This window comes from Manis pentadactyla, chromosome X (genome assembly GCF_030020395.1).
Source record: "Manis pentadactyla isolate mManPen7 chromosome X, mManPen7.hap1, whole genome shotgun sequence".
NCBI lineage: Eukaryota > Metazoa > Chordata > Mammalia > Pholidota > Manidae > Manis > Manis pentadactyla.
This window is the reverse complement of record NC_080038.1, coordinates 112,877,303-112,902,675: the sequence shown is the minus strand read 5'-3', so window position 1 is coordinate 112,902,675 and position 25,373 is coordinate 112,877,303. Positions and strand designations below refer to the sequence as shown.

The 25,373-nt window shown below is 38.1% G+C and overlaps 1 protein-coding gene across 1 annotated transcript in view; it reads left to right on the top strand.

Moving 5' to 3' along the window:
- Positions 1 to 25,373, top strand: part of WDR44 (WD repeat domain 44) — a 114,772-nt gene that overhangs the window by 42,517 nt on the left and 46,882 nt on the right. Inside the window, exons 3-8 of the mRNA XM_036929949.2 lie at positions 580 to 654; positions 4,687 to 5,323; positions 5,792 to 5,922; positions 7,013 to 7,108; positions 8,376 to 8,512; positions 17,142 to 17,225. Of these exons, the coding sequence (XP_036785844.2) occupies positions 580 to 654; positions 4,687 to 5,323; positions 5,792 to 5,922; positions 7,013 to 7,108; positions 8,376 to 8,512; positions 17,142 to 17,225 (1,160 nt within the window). The remainder of the gene's footprint in view (positions 1 to 579; positions 655 to 4,686; positions 5,324 to 5,791; positions 5,923 to 7,012; positions 7,109 to 8,375; positions 8,513 to 17,141; positions 17,226 to 25,373) is intronic.

Here is a 25,373-nt window from a genome sequence, read left to right as displayed (position 1 = left end):
TATGTGTATATGAATGTATACGTAGATATATATGTATTTTTGGTGGGTTTAATTTTTTTCATCTGTTACTGTTTTGGGGACTTCAAGATTTCACTTCTGGTTAAGTCCTGATTTTTTTTAATCTAAAGCCTGTAGAGTGTTTAGGAAAACTTCTCTGAGTGGTTTTCTGGGTTATATACTTCTATATTTATGTATATTTATGGAAAAATACTTTGGGAAAAATAGCAATACTGATTCAACGCTTTGCTTAAATCCTTATTCTTTTTAAGCTACAAAAGAAATACAAAGAAGTAGTCCTTATATTTCTGTACAGTTTTTAATGTTAAAAAGTTGGGCACATTTAAAGGAAAATATCCTATTACAATAGAAAACAGAAAATTGCTGATTGGTGGCTTTCTTATGCAAATCACATTGTCCTAGTTGATATAAAGTCTGTGCATCTGTCAGTATATGAGTATCTAAGCCCTTAGTGGGCCTTTGCTTCATTAATGCTGTATTTCCTAATTTGGTACCCATTTTAGGTAGAGTTTTAAAGAAAAGATGTCATCATTTGCTCTGTTTCTTTCTTTTTTAAAATAGGAAACAGAGAGCACAGCATACAAAGTTGGAAATGAGTCCCCTGTACAAGAATTGAAACAAGATGTGTCTAAAAAGGTTGGTAAGATATAATGTCACTATTAGGCTAGCACATGTCATATTTGTATGGTATATTTAAAGTAGAGATTTTATTTTAGTGCTGTGTACGTGGTGGATGTTCAGTAAATATTCCTTGAATCTGTTGAATTTGTGACTGAAGACACATCAGGCATTTTAGAAGTCATTTCATAATAAAGCTAATTGATCATTTGCTCTTGAAACAGTATTTTGAAAGCTATTTTGTAATATGTTTATAATTTTTATGCTTGTATTTTTATTATAATAACCTGTAGCTACTGTTGAGATTACTACCAGGAGTTAACTGTATTGAAAAGCTCAGTACAGCAAACTCTGATAACTAACTTCAGGAGTTAGAGTGTTCAAGAAGTCATTATTCTAATAGTACCTTTGTTGCCTTTTAAAGAAGTGGTGCAGTGAAGCTTTAGAGTTTGGCTTACTAGAAGAGACTGAGCACAAGATAAAAATTTTGACAGTGAGTGGTTGATAAAACCCCAGGAGAAAGGATGGTGTGTGTTCATTCATTTATATACTACTTCTGATTGTTTTCTGTGCCCCAGGCACTGTTCTAGTAAGTGAGTTTTAGAGACCAACAAGATGATACATTCTTTATCCCAAAGTTTCTCAACAGCAACACTTCGGGCTGGGTAATTATTTGTGGTGGAGGAAAGGGGAGACCGTTCTGTGCATTGTCGGTTGGTTAGGACCATCCTTGGCTTCTATCCACTAGATGTCAATAGATTCGCACCCATTCCCACCCCATCGTAACAACCAAAAATGTCTCCAGACATCACCAAAAGTCTGGGGAAGGGACCAGGTGAAATCATCCTCAATAGAGAGCCATTGTTTTACCCTTATGCAATTTAGAAATTTAATGGACTGCATATTTTAATATTGGTTTACTTTTTCCTTTAAAAAGGAAAAATTTCTCTTTTGGGAGAAATGCTATTATGTATCAGCAAAAATAAGATAAGAGTGGTACCTTTTTTTTTTAATCACAAATTGCCTACGATTCTACACTGTAACAAACAGCTGTCTTGATTTTTCTGCAATCCCCTTTGGTTCTCACCTATTTGCATACTTTTTTTTCTAATTGTAGTGTAGATAAAAGTTTATATTCTACCTTTTCCTCTTACCTTTTTTAGATTGTCATATTTCTGCACGATTTCAGTACTTAGTTTTCATCTGATGCATCAATTTTCATCAAGGATTTGATACATTAAAATTTTATTACTACTTATTGCTGAAATAAATGTATTACCATATTTATTACTGAAAACTTAAAAGATTTCTATTTTGTCCACTAGAGCTTTTCTTTCCCTTTTTAATGTTTTTTTCTTAATGACGTTACAAATGGGTAACTATAGTTAGTAGCAAAAAAAATGATTTTTAAGGAGAGTTTAGAAACTGAAAAAAATGGTGAATAAACACTGTGAGGCAATTGAGTAAGGCTCAGAATGCTAGGTATCACTTTTTAAATTCTAACCTTTTCAGTTGGTTTTACTATCACATATTAAAGATAAAAGCTGTCCTTTTATGATAAATGATAAACCCTGGTCCAGGACACAATCCCTGTTCCCAATAGCCTACATTTTTGTAGAGGAAATTGGATATACACAAAACTGAATATAAAACGTACTCAAATAAACTTATAAACTATTATTAAGAACACAAAGGAAGACTTGACTTCCTGCTTGGGCGTAGGAATGGGAAAGTAGCATCTATGCTGGTTCTTGATGAATGGATAAGATTTGGGCAGGCAGAGGTGAAAGAGGAAAGGCATAACCAAATTCTGGGAGATGAGAAATGTGCAGAATGTTCAAGGATGATGATTCTAGAGACCAAACGTTCATTATACTTTATGTTATTATAAAACATCAGGTTTTTATTTTACAGTCACTGGGAAAGCAGTGAGTTTTTTGAAACAGGGAGGTGCTACTGAAACAGATAGTTGCTTTAGCATGATTACTTCTATGTTGAGCTTGAATCTCTGTTTTCTTGGTCTTTTCCTGTTTGCTACCTCTTCAAACCCAGAAAAAAAAAATAACACTAGGCACTGTAAGTTGGTGCTATGGTGGCATATCAAGAAGTCTAAAACATTGTCCTTGTTTTCCAAGAACTGATCGTCAGGTGTGGAGAAAATAACTTCTACAGATCTAGCCTATATACTACCTTGTATCTATAATATAGTTCATGCTATAATGAACAGTAAGAATGATAGGAGTTCAGAGAATAGTTTCTTCTCAGATAAGGAATTAAGGAAGACTAATGGTTTTTAACATCATTTTGACACCTCTTATGGTATAAGCCTTTCCATTATGCATAGTGATTATTTCAAACCTCTACATTCTCTACAGGCTCACTATGCCCACGTGCATCCTGCTCACTTTCAGCAGATAACCTTGTTTCCTACTGTACATAGACACAGAGGCTCAGAGCTTGAATTCATTCCTTTCCATCATCTCCTTTCCCTTACCGTAAACTTGTTTTCATCTTTTACATCATTTTCATGTCGCTGAGTATTTAGTATTCTTCTCATTTCCCTGTCCTAAGTAGCATGGCATAATACAAAGAACGCTGGATTTGGGGGAAATATCTGAATTTCAGTTTTGACTTTGTAGGTTATTAGCTGTGGGACCTTGGGCAAAATTCTCAGTGCCTTTACCTCATATTCCTCTTCTGTTGGGGATAATCTAGCTGCCTCACAAGGCCTCTGATGATTAAGTAGAAAATCTGTGTACTGGGTTTAGTACATAGTAGACTCTCTTTCCGTTCTTCTCTAGAACGTTGTTATCTTCCTTAACATTGGCTCCTTCCCCTCAGCGTATAAAAATGCTCAGTCATTTTCTTGCAGCCCCTTCCATTTACAGCCATGCTTTTTGAAAATATAGACTATGCTGGTTGTCTTTATGTCTTCGCATCTTCATTCTTAAATCTGTACTAATCTGGCTTTTGTTATCCCTAAGGTACTCAGTGCCCAGTAACCACCTTATTTGTCAATTAGTTAATACTGATTCTAGTTAATATTCCTCTGGTAAAAGTGACATAGGTCGAGAGTAATAATTTGAAGGTTGAGAAAAGTTAATATATGGAACATGCTGGGAAATCAGGGATGAATATTTTTGAGCAGCAGTAATATCCATTTGAAGTTAGCATGAATTTGTGGTAAGCCAGATCAGGATGGTTCTGTGACACGTACTGTTAACTTTCTGGAGCCAAGGAATTGAGAAAGCAGAAGTCATCCATGGTTGAGCATGGTGGAAAGGAAGTGAGCTAGGAGATTTTATGTGTTAATAATGACAGGACTAGGTAGAAAATACATTTTCTTCTAAATATTGTTAGAGGGCATAGAAAGCATGTCTGTATGTTTTAGCTACAGATTAGAAACAAAAGGAGAAAATGTCAAGGTGAGCCAGAGTTTAAACTCTTTTCATGGTCCTGCCATCTCTGAATAGTGGGGTATTAGGTGTAGTCTGTTTAAGGATGTTAATCTCCCTCAATCTGCTGGCTTTTCCTGTCATAGGCTTGAATTCAGAGCTAAACAACTTGAATTCTTATACTAGGTAGTTGTGATTCTCATGGTTTTGTTAACTAGGCTCAAACCTGCAGTCTGTTGCTGCAGCTAACTTGGCATAAATGGGTAAATGATCTATGATATGAAGAGTCTGCATGTAAATTTAGTTTTGAACTTTATTTCATAGGATTGGTTAAACTTTTGTGATCACACATACTAACACAGATTCCCTATTATAATGGTTGCGGGTGCAAATTTTGGAACCAAACTCCCTGGGTTTATGTCAGCTTCTTCACTTATTGGCTCTGTGACCTTGGATAAATCACTTGATCCCTCTATGCCTTAGTTCTCTCATTTGTATAATGATGATAGTAAGAGTGCTGTCTCATAAGGTTGTTGTAAAGATTAAAATATGGAGAGTATTAAGAACAATGCCTGGCAAATAGTATTATATAAATGATTAGCTAATCTTGTAAAAGGCTTCATTTTTTAAAAACTTCTTTTTAACCTTTCATCAGATTATTGAAAGTATTATTGAGGAGAGTCAGAAAGTACTGCAGCTTGAAGATGACTCTTTGGATTCTAAAGAAAAAGGACACTCTGATCAGGCTACTGCCAGTCCTCTGGTGGCTGGAACAGATCTTAGCAATATACCTGGACTGTTAGCCGTAGATCAAGTACTACAGGAAGATTCCAGAAAGGCAGAGAATCAGAATGTATTTGAAGAAACTGAATTAGAATCAAAAAGATGTTTACCTTCTGATGACACCTGTGAGAAACCAGTAGATGAGACCACTAAGTTAACTGAAATAAGTTCAACTAGGCAGCTAAATGTGCCTGAAACTGAAACAGAAGTACTGAACAAGGAAGTGATGGAAGGCAAAGAAAGTGATGTTCTAGAACCTGTGTCCTCAAGCTCCTTACCTACTAAAGATTTGGCTGCCCTGGAAGAAGCAGCACCTGCCAAACCCCCGAGACAGCTTACTCCAGAACCTGATATAGTGGCAAGTACAAAGAAGCCTGTTCCGGCGCGCCCTCCCCCTCCAGCTAACTTCCCACCTCCTAGACCCCCACCTCCATCTCGACCTGCTCCACCGCCAAGAAAAAAGAAAAGCGAATTGGAGTTTGAGGCTCTTAAAACACCTGAACTAGATGGCAAGTATTAATTGAGAAATAACTGTCTTTGTGGAGTAATTTTAGAATTGAACCATTTAACTTTCTGATTTTGTTTCAGTTTGTACATTGTTTCAGTGCTATTTACAGCCAGACTATGACCAAATTATAAAAATTATTTTAGGAGTTAAAAGTGGAGATGTTTACATTGGTAATAAGTTGCATTACTATATGGAAACATTTCAGCTGACTTCAAACTTTCAAATGTGTTACTATTGGCAAACCAGCAGGGTGAGTGAAAAGAACATAGGATTTAGAGACTTAAGATTTGAATTCAAGCCCTAAATCTCTTAATTTTTAAGTTGTATAGAGCTGAGTAATTCAAATAACTTGTTAGAAACCTGATTGTTATAAGGATCAAATAAAAGTTAAAGTGCTTTGCAAACTATGTATAAGGTCCTATATAAATATTAGTTATTGCTGTTATTATCATCATTATCATCATTGCAGTTCCCAAAGAGAATATTACATCTGATACTCTCCTAACTACAAACATGGCTTCAGAAAGTACAGTCAAGGATTCTCAGCCTTCTCTTGATTTGGCAAGTGCTACCAGCGGAGATAAAATAGTTACTGCCCAGGTTGGTGAATTCATGTTATATTTGATCTAGGCTTTATCAGCTTTCTGCAACTGGCTGGTTAATTGTTGAACCTTCTTCCTTGTCCAGGCCAAATATTTTCTTGTCCCCAAAACCTGGCCTCCTTAACATCACTTGTCCAGCTCTGCTACCAAGTAACTTGGTGATTCTAACAAGCTATTTGACATCTGAGTCTCAGATGCCCTATTGATTAAATGGGTGGGGAAACCTGTCTTGAAGGTTTTTTGCAAGGATGAAATGAACTAAAGTATGCCAAGTGCCTGGCATATACTAGGCATTCAAAAAATGACAGATGGTGCTATTATTATTATTGCTATTAATAAACACCAGCTACAGTCTTCATTTACCTGACCTATAGTGGTCAAAATTGGGGACTATTGTTTTTTATAATTTCCTTAATCATGAAAAAGAAACTTTATATGCCAGGCTCTATGTCCATATATGAGGCAATAGAAAGGACTTGATAACATGAATTTTTATCATAGCCAAATTCTGGGGCTTGAGAGTTACTTAATGTGGTAGCTGTGGTCAAGGCAGTTTAGCAGACTGGGAGATAAGACTAACTGTAGTCTTGTCATAGCCTTAGAGCAGAGGTTGACAGTAGCCTGTTTTTGTAGGGTCCCAAAGCTAAGAACAGTCTTTACATTTTTAAAGGGTTGTTAAAAAAAAAAGGGAGTATGTGACAGATACTATATCTGAAGCAAAAAGCCTAAAATATTTACTATCTGGCTTTTTACAGAAAAATTTTTTGCCATATGTACAGCTCTGATTAATGGCAATCTTAGTGCTGGCATTCTTCTAGTATAGAACTGCTTTGGGGCTAGGTTCAAATAGAATATTTTTTTGCTTTCAAGACTAAGATACTATTTCATGGCAGCAATAGTTTTGATACCTAATGTCTTTCAGCATGCTGGGAATAAAAAGGGACTGAAATGGAGTGTTCCATTTAAATTTTCTGTAGACTCCATTATCTGAATTATGGAATTCTTTAGAACCGTGTGTGGTAATGAATAATTGAATATTTATAGAAATTGACTCAGTCTATTTTCTGTTTATAAAATTATCATTTTAGGAAAATGGAAAAGCTCCTGATGGGCAGACAATAGCAGGTGAAGTGATAGGCCCTCAGAGACCTAGATCCAACTCTGGGAGAGAGCTTACTGATGAGGTATATAATTATACATTTTTTTGTTCTTAAAAACGTAAAATATAAGAATCATAATGAGAAGATGAAAAAGTTCTTGAGAATGAATGGTGGTGATGGTTGCCTGGCGGTGTGAATATATTTAGTGCTGCTGAACTACACAATTAAAAATGATTAAAACGGTAAATTTTGTATTATGTATATTTGTGATATAAAATATTTTTAAGTTTATTGTTAGGCAAAAGAATCATAATGTTGAAGAAAAATTAAAATCGAAGATTGTCTTAGTTTTTTTTTTAATATGCTATAGTTTGCAACTCTGACTTAAACTTGCCTTTTGCACAATTTTATGATGAAATGAATGTCACACAAGCAAGGCCTATATTGTACAGAAAGTGAGCTTAAAAAGAACTTGATAATATAGATACATGTTTTTATACATGTTAGATATATAGTGTATACAGACTCAATGCTTACTTCTTAGCATTATGATTTAGTATATATCTATTAACCAACTTACTCAGAATGATGTTTTGAAGCAAAATCTTAATTTTTGTTTCTTTTAAAACAATACATTTTAAAAAAATACTGTACCTTGGGAAATTTTGGCATTTCTTCAAAATATTAAACATCAAGTTACAATGACCCAGCAATTCCATTCCTATATATGTATCAAAGAACAATGAAAATATATGGCTTCACAAAAAATGTACACAAGTGTTCATAATAGCCAAAATGTAGAAATAACCCAAAACATCCCATCATGGATGAATGGACAAATAAAATATGATATATCCATCCACATAGACTATTTTTCATCAATTAAAAGGAATAAAGTTCTGATACATGCTGTAGTATGGATGAACCTTGAAAACATGGTGCTAAATGAAAGAAGCCAATCACAAAAGACTATATACTGTATGATTTAATTTATATGAAATGCCTAGAATAGGCAAATCCATAGAGATAAAATGTAGATTAGTGGTTGGCAGGGGCTGGGAGGAAAGGGGAATGAGGTGTGTCAGCTAATAAGTATGGGGTTTCTTTTTGGGGTAGTAGACATGTTCTAAACTTAGTGGTGATGGTTTGCACAACTCTTATACTCAAAAGCATTGAATTCTATGCTTTAAATGAGTGCATTTTGTAGTATGTGAATTCTGTCTCTCTAAAAATAATAAAATTATTGTACACAGTACTGAATGTATCCAGAAAGCCCTTAATCTAAGTTCTTGAGGATTTTGTAGACTCAAAAAGACAATTAAATTATCTTGGTGTTATTCTTTTGCCTCAGGAAATTTTAGCCAGTGTAATGATTAAGAACCTGGATACTGGAGAAGAAATACCTTTGAGTCTTGCAGAAGAGAAACTACCAACAGGTATTAACCCTCTCACTCTACACATCATGAGAAGAACTAAGGAATATGTAAGGTATGACCTAATGTTATTATTTATTATTTGTAGTATTTCAGAGTGCTGAAGATTTCTGTTCATGAACTATGACAGTCTCTAATTGGGTTTCATTCACTCTTCTTTTTTTAAATTTGGATTACACAGAGTTAGTTAATGTGTGTATTCTTAAACTTTGTTCTCTCTCAAAACTGTACAATTACTTGAGAAAATAGTATCTTAAATCCCACAGTACTTGGTTTCTTTTAAAATTATGTTAGAGATGGGGCGGAGCCAACATGGCGGCATGAGTAGGACAGTGAGAATCTCCTCCCAAAAACATGTATTTTTGAAAATACAACAAATACAACTAATCCTAAAAGAGAGACCAGAAGACACAGGACAACAGCCAGACTATATCCACATGTGCGAGAGCCCAGCGCCTGGTGAAAGGGGTAAGATTCAAGCCCCGGCTGGCCCGGCGGGACCCGAGCACGCCTCCCCCCAGCTCCCGGCAGGAGGAGAGGAGTCGGAGCGGGGAGGGAGAGGGAGCCCAGGACTGCTAAACACCCAGCCCCAGCCATCCGCACCAGAGAGCAGACACAGGGCATGCGTAGAGGGCTGGAAACTAGGGAAACAGGGCAGCAAGACCTCTGAGCGGGTTCCGAAGCTGATGCCCCTGTGACAAAGAAAAGCGAGTGCTTTTTGAAAGTCTTAAAGGGACAGGGCCGCAACAGCTGGACGGAAATAACACAGGTCACAGCCAAGCAGCTGGAAATTACAGGGAAAACCAGGCGCACTAACCCCCTGGGCAACACCTCTGAGACCCTTCACGGAGGTAAACAGCCAAACAGCCCCCCGTCCATTACCCCTCCAGACGCGGCGAAAGAGAAGCAGCCTAAGGCTGGCCACGCCCTCAGAAAGGGAGCTTCCTCCATACCGGCTGGGAAAGACACAAAGACCCAGTCTACACGCAATTACCTAACACAACCACTAGGGGTCGCAGTTGTCCCAGTAAAGAAAGGCCAGTAGCAAGTGAAAAGTTTAGCCCTCCCAGCTGACAGTCAGTAGCACCTATCAACATGAAAAGGCAAAAAAATATGATCCAGACAAGACTAACCCAGACAGCTTCGGCATCTGCTACATCTTCCCCTAAGAAGGAACCTGGGGAAATAGATTTAACCAGTCTTCCTGAAAAAGAATTCAAAACAAAAGTAATAACCATCCTGATGGACTTGCAGAGAAATATGCAAGAACTAAGGAAGGAGAATACAGAAATAAAACAAGCTCTGGAAGGACCTCAAAACACAATGGATGAGATGCAAGAGACCATTAATGGACTAGAAAACAGAGAACAGGAACGCAGAGAAGCTGATGCAGAGAGAGATAAAAGGATCTCCAGGAATGAAAGAATTCTAAGAGAACTGTGTGACCAATCGAAACGGAACAATATCTGCATTATAGGGGTACCAGAAGAAGAAGAGAGAGAAAAAGGGATAGCAAGTGTCTTTGAAGAAATAATTGCTGAAAACTTCCCCAAACTAGGGGAGGAAACGGCCTCTCAGACCACAGAGGTACACAGAACTCCCATGACAAGGGATCCAAGGAGGGCAACACCAAGACACATAATAATTAAAATGGCAAAGATCAAAGACAAGGACAAAGTATTAAAGGCAGTCAGAGAGAAAAAAAAGGTTACCTACAAAGGAAAATCCATCAGGCTATCATCAGACTTCTCAACAGAAACCCTACAGGCCAGAAGAGAATGGCATGATATACTTAATGCAATAAAACAGAGGGCCTTGAACCAAAACTACTGTATCCAGCACGATTATCATTTAAATATGAAGGAGGGATTAAAACAATTCCCAGACAAGCAAAAGTTGAGGGAATTTGCCTCCCACAAACCACCTCTACAGGGCATCTTACAGGGACTGCTCCAGATGGGAGCACTCCTAAAAAGAGCACAGAACAAAACACCCAACATATGAAGAAGGGAGGAGGAGGAATAAGAAGGGAGAGAAATAAATAATCATTAGACCGTGTGTATAATAGCTCAACAAGCAAGTTAAGTTATAGAGTAAGATAGTAAGGACGCTAACCCTGAACCTTAAGTAACAACAAACTTGAAGCCTACAATAGCAATAAGTACATACCTTTCAATAATCACCCTAAATGTAAATGGACTGAATGCACCAATCAAAAGACACAGAGTAATAGAATGGATAAAAAAGCAAGATCCATCCATATGCTGCTTACAAGAGACTCATCTCAAACCCAAAGACATGCACAGACTTAAAGTCAAGGGATGTAAAAAGATATTTCATGCAAACAACAGAAAAAAGCAGGTGTTACAATACTAGTATCAGACAAAATAGACTTCAAAATAAAGAAAGTAACAAAAGATAAAGAAGGACATTGCATAATGATAAGGGCTTAGTCCAACAAGAGGATATAACCATTATAAATATATATACACCCAACACAGGAGCAAAACATATCTGAAACAAATACTCACAGAACTAAAGGAGGAAATAGAATGCAATGCATTCATTCTGGGAGACTTCAACACACCACTCACCCCAAAGGATAGATCCAGCAGACAGAAAATAAGTAAGGACACAGAGGCACTGAACAACACACTAGAACAGATGGACCTAATAGACATCTACAGAACTCTACATCCAAAAGCAACAGGATGCACATTCTTCTCAAGTGTACATGGAACATTCTCCAGAATAGACCACATACTAGGCCACATAAAGAGCCTCAGTAAATTCCAAAAGATTGAAATCCTACCAACCAACTTTTCAGACCACAAAGGCATAAAACTAGAAATAAACTGTACAAAGAAAGCAAAAAGGCTCACAAACACATGGAGGCTTAACAACACGCTCCTAAATAATCAATGGATCAATGACCAAATCAAAATGGAGATCCAGCAATATATGGAAACTAATGACAACAACAACACAAAGCCCCAACTACTGTCGGATACAGCAAAAGCAGTCTTAAGAGGAAAGTGTATAGCAATCCAGGCATATTTAAAAAAGGAAGAACAATCCCAAATGAATGGTCTAATGTCACAATTATCGAAATTGGAAAAAGAAGAACAAATGAGGCCTAAGGTCAGCAGACGGAGGGACACAGTAAAGATCAGAGAAGAAATAAATAAAATTGAGAAGAATAAAACAACAGAAAAAAATCAATGAAACCAAGAGCTGGTTCTTCGAGAAAATAAACAAAATAGATAAGCCTCTAGCCAGACTTATTAAGAGGAAAAGAGAGTCAACACAAATCAACAGAATCAGAAACAAGAAAGGAAAAATCATGACGGACCCCACAGAAATACAAAGAATTATTAGAGAATACTATGAAAACCTATATGCTAAAAAGCTGGGAAACCTAGGAGAAATGGACAACTTCCTAGAAAAATACAACCTTCCAAGACTGACCCAGAAAGAAACAGAAAATCTAAACAGACCAATTACCAGCAACGAAATTGAAGCAGTAATCAAAAAACTATGAAAGAACAAAACCCCCAGACCAGATGGATTTACCTTGGAATTTTATCAGACATACAGGGAAGACATAATACTCATTCTCCTTAAAGTTTTCCAAAAAGTAGAAGAGGAGGGAATACTCCCAAACTCATTCTATGAAGCCAACATCACCCTAATACCAAAACCAGGCAAAGACCCCACCAAAAAAGAAAACTACAGACCAATATCCCTGATGAACGTAGATGCAAAAATACTCAACAAAATATTAGCAAACCGAATTCAAAAGTACATCAAAAGGATCGTACACCATGACCAAGTGGGATTCATCCCAGGGATGCAAGGATGGTACAACATTCGAAAATCCATCAACATCATCCACCACATCAACAAAAAGAAAGACGAAAACCACATGATCATCTCCATAGATGCTGAAAAAGCATTTGACAAAATTCAACATCCATTCATGATAAAAACTCTCAGGAAAATGGGAATAGAGGGCAAGTACCTCAACGTAATAAAGGCCATATATCATAAACCCACAGCCAACATTATACTGAACAGCGAGACGCTGAAAGCTTTTCCTCTGAGATCGGGAACTAGACAGGGATGCGCACTCTCCCCACTGCTATTTAACATAGTACTGGAGGTCCTAGCCACCGCAATCAGACAAAACAAAGAAATACGAGGAATCCAGATGGGTAAAGAAGAAGTTAAACTGTCACTATTTGCAAATGACATGACATTGTACGTAAAAAACTCTAAAGACTCCACCCCAAAACTACTAGAACTGATATCGAAATACAGCAAAGTTGCAGGATACAAAATTAACACACAGAAATCTGTAGCTTTCCTATACACTAACAATGAACCAATAGAAAGAGAAATCACGAAAGCAATTCCATTCACAATTGCATCAAAAAGAATACCGAGGAATAAATCTAACCAAAGAAGTGAATGAGGTATACTCTGAAAACTACAAGTCACTCTTAAGAAAAATTAAAGGGGACACTAACAGATGGAAACTCATCCCATGCTCATGGTTAGGAAGAATTAATATCATCAAAATGGCCATCCTGCCCAAAGCAATATACAGATTTGATGTAATCCTTATCAAATTACCAGCAACATTCTTCAATGAACTGGAACAAATAATTCAAAAATTCATATGGAAACACCAAAGACCCCGAATAGCCAAAGCAATCCTGAGAAAGAAGAATAAAGTAGGGGGGACCTCACTCCCCAATTTCAAGCTCTACTATAAAGCCATAGTAATCAAGACAATATGGTACTGGCACAAGAACAGAGCCACAGACCAGTGGAACAGACTAGAGACTCCAGACATTAACCCAAACATATATGGTCAATTAATATTTGATAAAGGAGCCATGGACATACAATGGGGAAATGACAGTCTCTTCAACAGATGGTGCTGGCAAAACTGGACAGCTACATGTAGGAGAATGAAACTGGACCATTGTCTAACCCCATATACAAAAGTAAATTCAAAATGGATCAAAGACCTGAATGTAAGTCATGAAACCATTAAACTCTTAGAAGAAAACATAGGCAAAAACCTCTTAGACATAAACATGAGTGACCTCTTCTAGAACATATCTCCCCGGGCAAGGAAAACAACAGCAAAAATGAACAAGTGGGACTATATTAAGCTGAAAAGCTTCTGTACAGCAAAAGACACCATCAATAGAACAGAAAGGAACCCTCCAGTATGGGAGAATATATTTGTAAATGACAGATCCGATAAAGGGTTGACATCCAAAATATATAAAGAGGTCACACGCCTCAACAAACAAAAATCAAATAATCCAATTAAAAAACGGGCAGAGAAACTGAACAGACAGTTCTCCAAAATAGAAATACAGATGGCCAACAGACACATGAAAAGATACTCCACATCACTAATTATCAGAGAAATGCAAATTAAAACTACAATGAGGTATCACCTCACACCAGTAAGGATGGCTGCCATCCAAAAGACAAACAATAACAAATGTTGGCGAGGCTGTGGAGAAGGGGAACCCTCCTACACTGCTGGTGGGAATGTAAATTAGTTCAACCATTGTGAAAAGCAGTATGGAGGTTCATCAAAATGCTCAAAACAGACTTACCATTTGACCCAGGAATTCCACTCCTAGGAATTTACCCTAAGAATGCAGCAATCAAGTTTGAGAAAGACAGATGCACCCCTATGTTTATCGCAGCGCTATTTACAATAGCCAAAAATTGGAAGCAACCTAAATGTTCATCGATATATGAATGGATAAAGAAGATGTGGTACATATACACAATAGAATACTACTCAGCCATAAGAAGAGGGCAAATCCTACCATTTGCTGCAACATGGATGGAGCTGGAGGGTATTATGCTCAGTGAAATAAGCCAAGCAGAGAAAGACAAGTAGCAAATGATTTCACTCTATGTGGAGTATAAGGGCAAAGGAAAAACTGAAGGAACAAAACAGCAGTGGAATCACAGAACCCAAGAATGGACTAACAGGTACCAAAGGGAAAGGGACTTGGGAGGATGGGTGGGTAGGGAGGGATAAGGGTTGGGGAGAAGAAGGGGGGTATTAAGATTAGAATGCATAATGGGGGTGTGTGAGAAAAGGGAGGGTTGTACAACACAGAGAAGACAAGTAGTGATTCTACAACCTTTTGCTATGCTGATGGACAGTGACTGTAAAGGGGTTTATAGGGGGGACCTGGTATAGGGGAGAGCCTAGTAAACATAATATTCTTCATGTAACTGTAGATTAATGATAACAAAAAAAAAGTAAGAAAGTAAGAAAAGGGGGATTACTCACTGATAGGATAAAACTAACTGTAAATCAACGATTAATGCATGCTTTAAATATCCTTAACTTTGATCACTTAAAGGGTGTCAGATGATCGGCTATGGAGGTACATTTTTCTGATAATATTCCTTTTCTTAAAACAAAAAAAAAGCAGTTCCTGTGTGGTGACCTCCAAGGAGTTCTACACAATGGTATAAAGGGCATATCAAAGTGTAGCCAAAGGGTCTGTTTGTGTTTATACAGAGGATCAAAGCCTAATTTGGCTACCCAGAAAATGAACTGAGATACGATATGAAGAAGAACTTCCAACATCAGCACTCTCTGGAAGACTCATGCCAGAAGATGATCAGCAAAAAACCTCAACAAAGATCCAGGTGCTGCTACAGCTGTAGCTGCATTCATCACCCTGGTTCCTGGACTTGCCATGGGAATGAAGAAGGAGATATCTAAGCTGGCCTGTGCATACAGTAAAACAACAAACTTGACTGGATCTATACTGTTGGAACTCAACCAAGAATTAGGAGAAGTGCAAGATGTAGCACTCCAAAATCTTACAACTACAGACTATCTACTGTTAAAAGAACATATGGGATGTGAACAGTCCCCAGGAATGGGTTGTTTTAATTTGTCTGATTTCTCTCAGACTGTTCAAGTACAGTTGGACAATACCCATCATATCATAGATAAATTTTCACAAATGCCTAGGATGCCTAACTGGTTTTCTTGGTTTCACTGGAGATGGCTGGTAATTATAGATCTGCTTTGGTTATGTAACTGTATTCCTATTATGTTAATGTGTGTGCGCAATTTAATTAATAGTTTTAAAAACCTATACATGCTGAAGTTACTGTACAAGAAGATATGTCAAAGATGTAATCAATCTTCCCGTGTTTTCTTCCGCCTGCTACTTCTATAGCTTTTCTTCTTCCTTCCTAATTACAACCCTTAAATAGAATTCGTGCCTCATATCGAATTTACCGAGTATCATAATTCCTCCAAGTCATAATGATACCTCAAGACAAATGCTGGGCATAGAAGCCACAGGGCATAAATCTGCTAAAAAGTAAAAAGCTAACCTTTTCAAACAATATGGCTCCTCTATCATTACCAACATTACATTTCCCTGTATGGCCCCTTAAGATGACTGGTTAGCCAGAGACGGGTAAGATTCCTCAAGGGAGGAACAACCTAAGACAGGCACAGTCGCAGGGGGACCATCAGGTGAGAAATTGGGGATCAACAGAGGTGAGGCTTAGAACATCACCCCCCCTGTCCTGAGAGAAATCTTCTGCATCTGTGGATGTTTTATTGCCCTTGTCTAGCTTGGATTAACACATAGTCTACAGGCACACACCTGATCATCTACATTTGCTCTCTTACAACACTCAACTATGTTTTCTACCTTTATCTTGCATTTACCTTCCACCTCAGCATTTTATTTTAAAAAAAAAAATAATAATAATAAAGGGAGAAATGTGGTATCCACATATAAATCAAGTATAAAAATCAAACGAAAATTCATATTTGACCTGATTGTTTATCGTTCGTATTGCGTGATCAAAACCGAAAGTTTCTGTGATGACTGCCCTTGTACTGTTCACCATGTAAGAACTTGTTCGTTATGCTTCAGAAGATTGGAGACTGACGAAAATTAGGCTTGGGGTGAATTAATGATTGTACATTGAGCATTGACTCCCCTATACAGAATGTTATTGTTGTTAACAACCATTTGATCAATAAATATGAGAGATGCCCTCTCAAAAAGAAATAAATAAATAAAATAAAATAATGTTAGAGACAGTATTAAAATATATTGAGGCTAAAACACCATGTGAGGTGAACACCTGGTTTTCTGAAACCTTGCTGTAATGATCAGAAGTTTCATAAATAATTGTATTGTCTTTGTAAGGTCATAAAATGGCATTAGAGTGTGGGATTGACTTTAATGAGAGATGTGTGTAGATTTAAAGAATAATTTTTGTGAAAGGAAAGCTTTTTAAAGTAAAATAAATATGTGATATGCTTAATGAGCAAAGAGGAAGATATTTTCAAGTTAACTTGTCATTTCTATGCAGCACATTTTGCCCAGCAAAAAGCCTTGTTTGTAGTAAGTTTTTCATAAGTTCCTAAATTGTATTCACTTGCATTTTGTACATTGCTCCTTGCATAGCAATAATATTCTTTGATGTCTCAATTCTAAATTCTCAAGGCATCATTTAAATTAAAGTTTTTTTAAAACATGTTAACATAGGTTTTTTTCTTATTCTGATTAATTACATAGTAAGTATACATAGAGATTTTTGAGAAATATAAGGGAAATGCCTTCTTTTAAAATGACTTCTTCCCCTTCTTGTAGTAATGACGCAGCACAGTCAGATGACGAAGAGAAATTACAGTCTCAACCAACAGATACTGATGGTGGAAGGTTAAAACAGAAAACGTGAGTTACAGTACTATACATCCCTTTCCTTCATTTTAAGCTTTTATTTAAAAAATATAAGAACTATTTTAGATATGTCCTCTATCCAGCTTATACGTCTGTCTACCACCACCACTCCCTGCCCTTAGCCAGTAAATTTTGAGTTCCCTGAGGCTGTGCTGGTCATTTTTATAATATCCAACATATACTAAATGTTTGAGACATTTTGCATCATGCCTGTATTATTTATCTGAAAGTAGGTACCATAAGTGTTAGTAGAAGAATGTGGTCATCCTTGAAGTTACCTTTTCCCCTTCTCTTCATTTCTGCAGATCATAGGTCTTTTAAACCCAACTACACAAGATTTTTCCTGACTACCCAATGCATACTAAATGTCTTCTTTTCCTCAATATCAGTGATATCTGTAGTCTATATAACTTATGTTTGCTCTTTATTATATATTATCTTAAAGTACCTTCTGATTTTAAAAACAAAATAAATGCATGTTAAATAACTAAACTGTACGTTGCAAAAGGATTCATCATGCCATCCTTCTATTTCTCCTACAAACCTCTAGCACAATGGTGGGTATATAGATTTTGCTTGATTACACAGAAGTAATTTTAAGTGGCAATAGCTCAATCTGAGGTGCAAAGCAAATCCTTCACTATGGTCTGATCTTTTCCTTACATGTATCAAAAAGAGCATTGAGAATTCTTTGAAAAGCTGTACCCACATGCACATGTCTAATAACAGATATTTGGATATATCTGGAGCTTGACTGTCTATCAGTGGCAACTCTCAGGAACCAGAGAATTAGGAATTATTCAAGAGACAAACATCCAGGATAGGAGTCACTTACTCCATGCATTAAAGCTGACCATTTTTCTCAAAGACAAACTCTCTCAGGTTTATTCAAAGCCATTGTACAGTTGACCCTTGAACAACACGGGTTTGAACTGCATGGGTCCACTTTATATGTGGATTTTTTTAATGAGTATATTGGAAAATTTTTGGAGATTTGCAACAATTTGAAAAACCGTTTCTGTAGCTTACTTTATTGTAAAAATACAGTATACAATGCATATAACATACAAAATACATGTTCATCAACTGTGTGTATTATCAATAAGACTTCCAGTCAACAATAGGCTATTAGTAGTTAAGTTTTGGGGAGTCAAAAGTTACACACGGATTTTTGACTGGACAAGGTGTCAGCACCCCTCACCCCCCCACATTGTTGAAGAGTCACCTATACTTAAATAATTTTTTAAAATCTGGTCATCTGGTGTCTGAGCTCACAGCAAACTATGACAACATGTAAGTCAGCACATAAGAATGTCAAGTAATATTCTGATCATAAGAGAGGAATAAGAAAAATGATAAAAGGACTCATACGTATAACACAACCATTCCATATGACAGCACTTTCAACTTTTTCTCATGTCATGACACACACAGAACACAGTAATATTTGTAATGAATGCTGGAATAAACTGATGAATCAGCTGATGGCCAGAAGAGACTGGCCTAGAATTCTGGTTTCCAGGGCCCTGTCCTGTTGCCTTGAAGGCTGGTGGGGAACTAATATTATGGCCCACCTGCAATCCATTTGAAAGACTGAATGTATTAACAGTGAAGATGGTAATTGGCCCTATTTACTGAGGAAAGCAACTTACCAAACATTAAGTGCTAGTGGAAAAGCTACAAAAGTATAATTTAGAAATGTTGTCATCCAAAATGATTAAAATCTCTATTTTCTTCCTTATAGTAGTAGTAAACCAATAGTTATCCAGAAAATATAACTTCAGAGTTATAGGTACTAAAGGCCTTTTAATATGTTAAAAATGTTTATCATCTTTGTTTTCTGATTATCAAATTAATGCAGAAATGTGTAAAATAGAAAATGCAAGCTCATATTCTCACTCCTAAAAATAATCATTGTTAATAAATAGGTGTATTCCCTATAGAGTTTTTTTCTCAAAAAGTACAATTATACTGTGCCTATAGTTTGTCACCTTGCTTTTTAAAAAAATATCTAATGTGGAGGAGGAGCCAAGATGGTGGCATAAGTAGGGCAGCAGAAATCTCCCAAAACCATATATATTTTTGAAAATACGACTATTCCTAAAAGAGAGACCAGTGGATACAGTACAACAGCCAGGCTACATCTACATCTGTGAGAACTCAGCATCTCACAAAGGGGGTAAGATACAAGCCATGGCCCAGTGGGACCCGAGCCCCAGCTCCCCAGCAGGAGGAAAGAAGTCAGAGCTGGGAGAGAGTGAAAGCCCAGGACAGCTAAACAACCAGGTCTAGTAATCCACACCAGGAGTGCAGACACACAGTGCATGGTGTGCCGGATATTAGAGAAATGGAAAAGCAAAATCTGTGAGCGGGTCCCCAAAACCAGCTCCCCTGGAACAAAAGAAAAGCGAGTGCTTTTTGAAAGTCTTAAAAGGACAGGGACATCACAGCTGGACGGAATCGTCCCGGCACACTCAGCCCAGCAGCTGGGAATCCCAGGGAACTCCAGGTGTCCTAACCGCCTGGACGACAGCACAGCTCTGAAGCCCCTCACGGCAATAAGCAGCCTCCCAGTTGTACCCCCAGTCAGCGCGGCCCCCGACACAGTGGCCCAGTAGCCTGAGAGCGGCCGCACGGCCTCCGCTGGCAGCAGTGGCAGCACAGTGACCCGGGAGTAGCCCTGTGCACCGGCGTTGACGGAGCAGCTGGGGAGCAGCTGCATGCACCTGCGGTGGCGGCAGAGCGGCCCGGGAGTGACCGCGCCCCCAGCAGCTGCCCAGAGTCTCCTCCCAGGGTGCAGCTGCCCAAGCCAGACCCAAAGGCCGCCACCAACGCGCAGCTGCCTGGTGCAGGCAGAAGAAACCGGGCAAGGCGTGTAGGAGTGCTGCTCTCACAGGAGAGCACACCTGGCACACCTGCCACTCCCCGCAGGACTCTAGGCTACCCTAACGGCAACCCCGCCCACGGCAGTATAGAGGATTTATCCGGAGGCTGCTCCAGGAGTGCGGGTAACCGACACAGGCAGCAGGGAAGGGCAAGATGACCAGCAAACAGCAAAGGACTTTGTCTCCCAGCTGACACATGCGCTACCTGCCTACAGCTACCTCTATCTCCATGAAAAGGCAAAAGAATTTGGTCCAGTCCAGAATTACCTGGACAACCCCTGAGAGAGGACCTGGGGAGATAGATTTAACCAATCTTCCTGAAAAAGAATATAAAATAAGTCATAACCATCCTGATGGACCTGCAGAGAAATATGCAAGAGCTAAAGGAGCAAGTAGGGTGGAGAATACAGAAATAAAACAATCTGTGGAAGGACTTAAGAGCAGACTGGATAAGGTGCAAGAGGCCATTAATGGAATAGAAATCAGAGAATAGGAATACAGAGAAGCTGAGGCAGAGAGAGATAAAAGGATCTCCAGGAATGAAAGAATATTAAGAGAACTGTGTGACCAATCCAAATGGAAAAATATTCACATATAGGGGTACCAGAAGAAGAAGAGAGAGAAAAAGGGATAGAAAGTGTCTTTGAAGAAATAATTGCTGAAAACTTCCCCAAACTGGGGGAGGAAATAGTCTCTCAGACCATGGAAGCCCACAGAACTCCCAACAGAAGGAACCCAAGGATGACAACACCAAGACATATAATAATTAAAATGGCAAAGATCAAAGACAAGGACAGAGTATTAAAGGCAGCCAGAGACAGAGAAAAGGTCACCTACAAAGGAAAACTCATCAGGCTATCATCAGACTTCTCAACAGAAACCTTATAGGCCAGAAGAGAACAGCATGATATATTTAATGCAAGGAAACAGAAGGGTCTTGAACCAAGAACACTGTATCCAGCACAATTATCATTTAAATATGAAGGAGGGATTAAACAATTCCCAGACAAACAAAACTTGAGGTAATTTGCCTCCCAAGAAACACCTCTACAGGATATTTTAAAGGGAATGCTCTAGATGGAACCAGTCCTAAGGCTGAATAGATGTCACCAGAGAAAATAAAATCACGGCAGAGAAAGCAGACCAACCAAATACTAACTAAAGGCAAAAAATAAAATCAAATACTCACAAAAGCAGTCAAAGGAAACACAATAGAGTACAGAATAAAACACCTAACATATAAAGAATGGAGGAGGAGGAATAAGAAGGGAGAGAAATAAAGAATCATCAGACTGTGTTTGTAATAGCTTAATAAGAGAGTTAAGTTAGATGGATAGATAGTAAAGAAGCTACCCTTGAACCTTTGGTAACCACAAATCTAAAGCCTGCAATGGCAATAGGTACATACCTTTCAATAATCACCCTAAGTGTAAATGGACTGAATGCACCAATCAAAAGACAACAGAGTAAAAGAATGGATAAAAAAGCAAGACACATCTATATGCTGCTTACAAGAGACTCAACTCAAACCCAAAGACATGCACAGACTAAAAGTCAAGGGATGGGAAAAGATATTTCATGCAAACAATGGGGAGAAAAAAACAGGTGTTGCCATACTTATACCAGATAAAATAGACTTCAAAACAAAGAAAATAACAAGAGATATAGAAGGACATTACATAATGATAAAGGGGTCCATCCAACAAGAGGATATAACCATTATAAGTATATATGCACCCAATACTGGAGCACCAATATATGTGAAACAAATACTAACAGAATTAAAGGAGGAAATAGAATGCAATGCATTCGTTCTAGGGGACTTCAACACACCACTCACTCCAAAGGACAGATCCACCAGACAGAAAATAAGTAAGGACACCGAGGCACTGAACAACACACTAGAACAGATGGACTTAACAGACATCTACAGAACTCCACACCCAAAAGCAGCAGGATAAACATTCTCCTCAAGTGCAGATGGAACATTTTCCAGAATGGACCACATACTAGGTCACAAAAAGAGCCTCAGTAAATTCCAAAAGATTGAAATCCTACCAACCAACTTTTCAGACCACAAAGGCATAAAACTAGAAATAAATTGTACAAAGAAAAGAGAAAGGCTCACAAACACATAGAAGCTTAACAACATGCTCCTAAATAATCAATGGATCAATGACCAAATTAAAGCAGAGATCAAGCAATATACGGAGACAAATGACAATGACAGCATAAAGCCCAACTTCTGTGGGAAACAGCAAAGGCAGTATATAGCAATCCAGGCCTATTTCAAGAAGGAAGAACAATCCCAAGTGAGTAGTCTAAAGTCACAATTATTGAAACTGGAAAAGTAGAACAAATGAAGCCCAAAGTCAACAGAAGGAGGGACGTAATAAAGATCAGAGAAGAAATAAATAAATTTGAGAATAATAAAACAATAGAAAAAATCAATGAAACCAAGAGGTGGTTCTTTGAAAAAATAAACAAAATAGATTAGCCCCTAGCCAGACTTATTAAGAGGAAAAGAGAATCTACACACATCAACCGAATCAGAAATGAGAAAGGAAAAATCATGACAGACCCCATGGAAATACAAACAATTATTAGAGAATACTATGAAAATCTGTATGCTAACAAGCTGGAAAACCTAGAAGAAATGGACAACTTCCTAGAGAAATACAACCTTCCAAGACTGACCCAGGACCAATTACCAGCAAAGAAACTGAATCAGTAATCAAAAAACTACCCAAGAACAAAACCTCTGGACCAGATGGATTCACTGCTGAATTTTATCAGACATACAGAGAAGACATAATAACCATTCTCCTTAAAGTTTTCCAAATAATGGAAAAGGAGGGAATACTTCCAAACTCATTCTATGAAGCCGGCATCACTCTAATACCAAAACCAGTCAAAGACCCCACCAAAAAAGAAATTACAGGCCAATGTCCCTGATGAACACACATGCAAAAATACTGAACAAAATATTAGCGAACCAAATTCAAAAATACATCAAGAGGATCATACATCATGATCAAGTGGGATTCATCTCAGGGATGCAAGGATGGTACAACATTCGAAAATCCATCATCATCATCCACCACACATCAACAAAAAGGATAGAAACCACATGATCATTTCCATAGACGCTGAAAAAGCATTCAACAAAATTCAACATCCATTCATGATAAAAACTCTCAACAAAATGGGAATACAGGGCAAGTACCTCAACATAATAAAGGCCATATACGACAAACCCATAGCCAACATCATACTTAACAGTGAGAAGCTGAAAGCTTTTCCTGTAAGATCGGGAACAAGGCGGTGGCGGGTGGAGGGGGGATGCCCGGGGGGGGGATGCCCACTCTTCCCACTGTTATTCAACATAGTACTGGAGGTCCTAGCCACGGCAGTCAGGCAAAACAAAGAAATACAAGGCATCCAGATTGGTAAAGAAGTCAAACTGTCACTATTTGCAGATGACATGTTATTGTACATAAAAAACCCTACAGACTCCACTCTACAACTACTAGAACTAATATCTGAATTCAGCAAAATTGCAGGATACAGAATTAATACACAGAATTCTGTTGCTTTCCTTGTTTCCAAAGGAAAACCTGAAGGAACGAAACAGCAGCAGAATCACAGAACCCAAGAATGGACTAACAGTTACCAAAGGGAAAGGGACTGTGGAGGATGGGTGGGAATGGAGGGATGGGGTGAGGGAAGAAAGGGGGCATTATGATTAGCATGTATAATGTTGGGGGGTCACGGGGAGGGCTGTGCAACAAAGAGAAGAGAAGTAGTGATTCTACAGCATCTTACTACGCTGATGGACAGTGACTGTAATGGGGTTTGTGGGGGGGACTTGGTGCTGGGGGGAGTCTAGTAAACATAATGTTCCTCATGTAGTTGTAGATTAATGATACCAAAATAAAAATAATAAAAAATGATGTCTAATATGTAATAGACATCTCTTCATATCAGTACCAAGAGCAAATATATTGAAGTATTTCTATCAGCCAGATTGGCAGTTCAGTGCTGTGGATACAGTAGTTAAAAAGACAATCATAGTCTCTGCCCTCATTGAGCTTCCAGTTAAATAGGAGAAATAGACTCTAAACATGTAATTACACATATAAGTCTAACCACATTTGAGTGATTGCTATAAAATAAATGTATGAGCAGCTATGGGAGTATCTTATAGGAAAAGCTGTTCTAAAGAGTCAAGGAGGGCTTTTTTGAGAGAGAGCTGTTTGTTCTGAGACCTAAAAGATGAGTAGAATTTAGCCAGAGGAGGAGTGTTCAAGGCAGAAATAACCTCACATGCAAAGTCACAGTGACTAAGACCTTGGTATGTTCAAAGAGCTGAGGTTTGCCTCATTTATTTTATTGCTTTCCATTGTAAGGGTGTGCCATCACTTATTTATCTGTTCTGTTGGTGAAAATTCAGTTTTTCTCTACTTTTTATCTATTCTAGCCAATGCTGCAGTAAATATATGTGTATATATATATATCTTAGCAACTTTTTCAGATACTATCCTTTAATATCATGAGCTCCCATGAATTGATAAAAGTTTACCATGGATTTGTAAATTTTATTTTGGTTTCAAATATCATGTAGTGTTCTTTGGTTTTTTTAATAGTATAGGAAATTTGAGACTTAGATAATGGAAAAAGCAATAAATACATCCTATTTATGGAGGCTTGAGATGCATACTTGTCTTATGTTGTGTTTGGGAATACCTGCTGGGAAAGCTCAGCTTCCATATTGCATGCAAATATCCAAACTGAAAGAGAAGCCACAAGGGGCCATCTTAGGTGAATATCTCTTCACAGTTTCTTTTTACTGGTAAAAATGTGCTTTTCAGGATGATCCTCTAAAGTAGTCTACTCAAAGCAAAATCTCACTGCAGATTCATGGGCTCACCCCAGACCCTCTAAATCAGACAGCCTGGGGATGGGTCTGGATATCCACACTTTAAACCTTCCCCTCTCACTCCATCCCTCTCTGTTGCTCCTCAGCAACAAGAAGGCGGGGGGGACAAGCAGGACCAGCCTGTTATCCCCAGGGCTGAGCGAGAGGGCAAGTGTCAGCAGCTTGGACACCCTCCCCTGAGATCCGGGGAAAAACAAAACCACACCAAGCCAGGAGATGTGTCAGCCTCAAGGGCGCAGCAAAACTCAGCTTTATTCCATCAGAGGCTTAGTTATATAGGGGAAGATAAGGAAGTAACAGAAACCAATGGGAATTGAT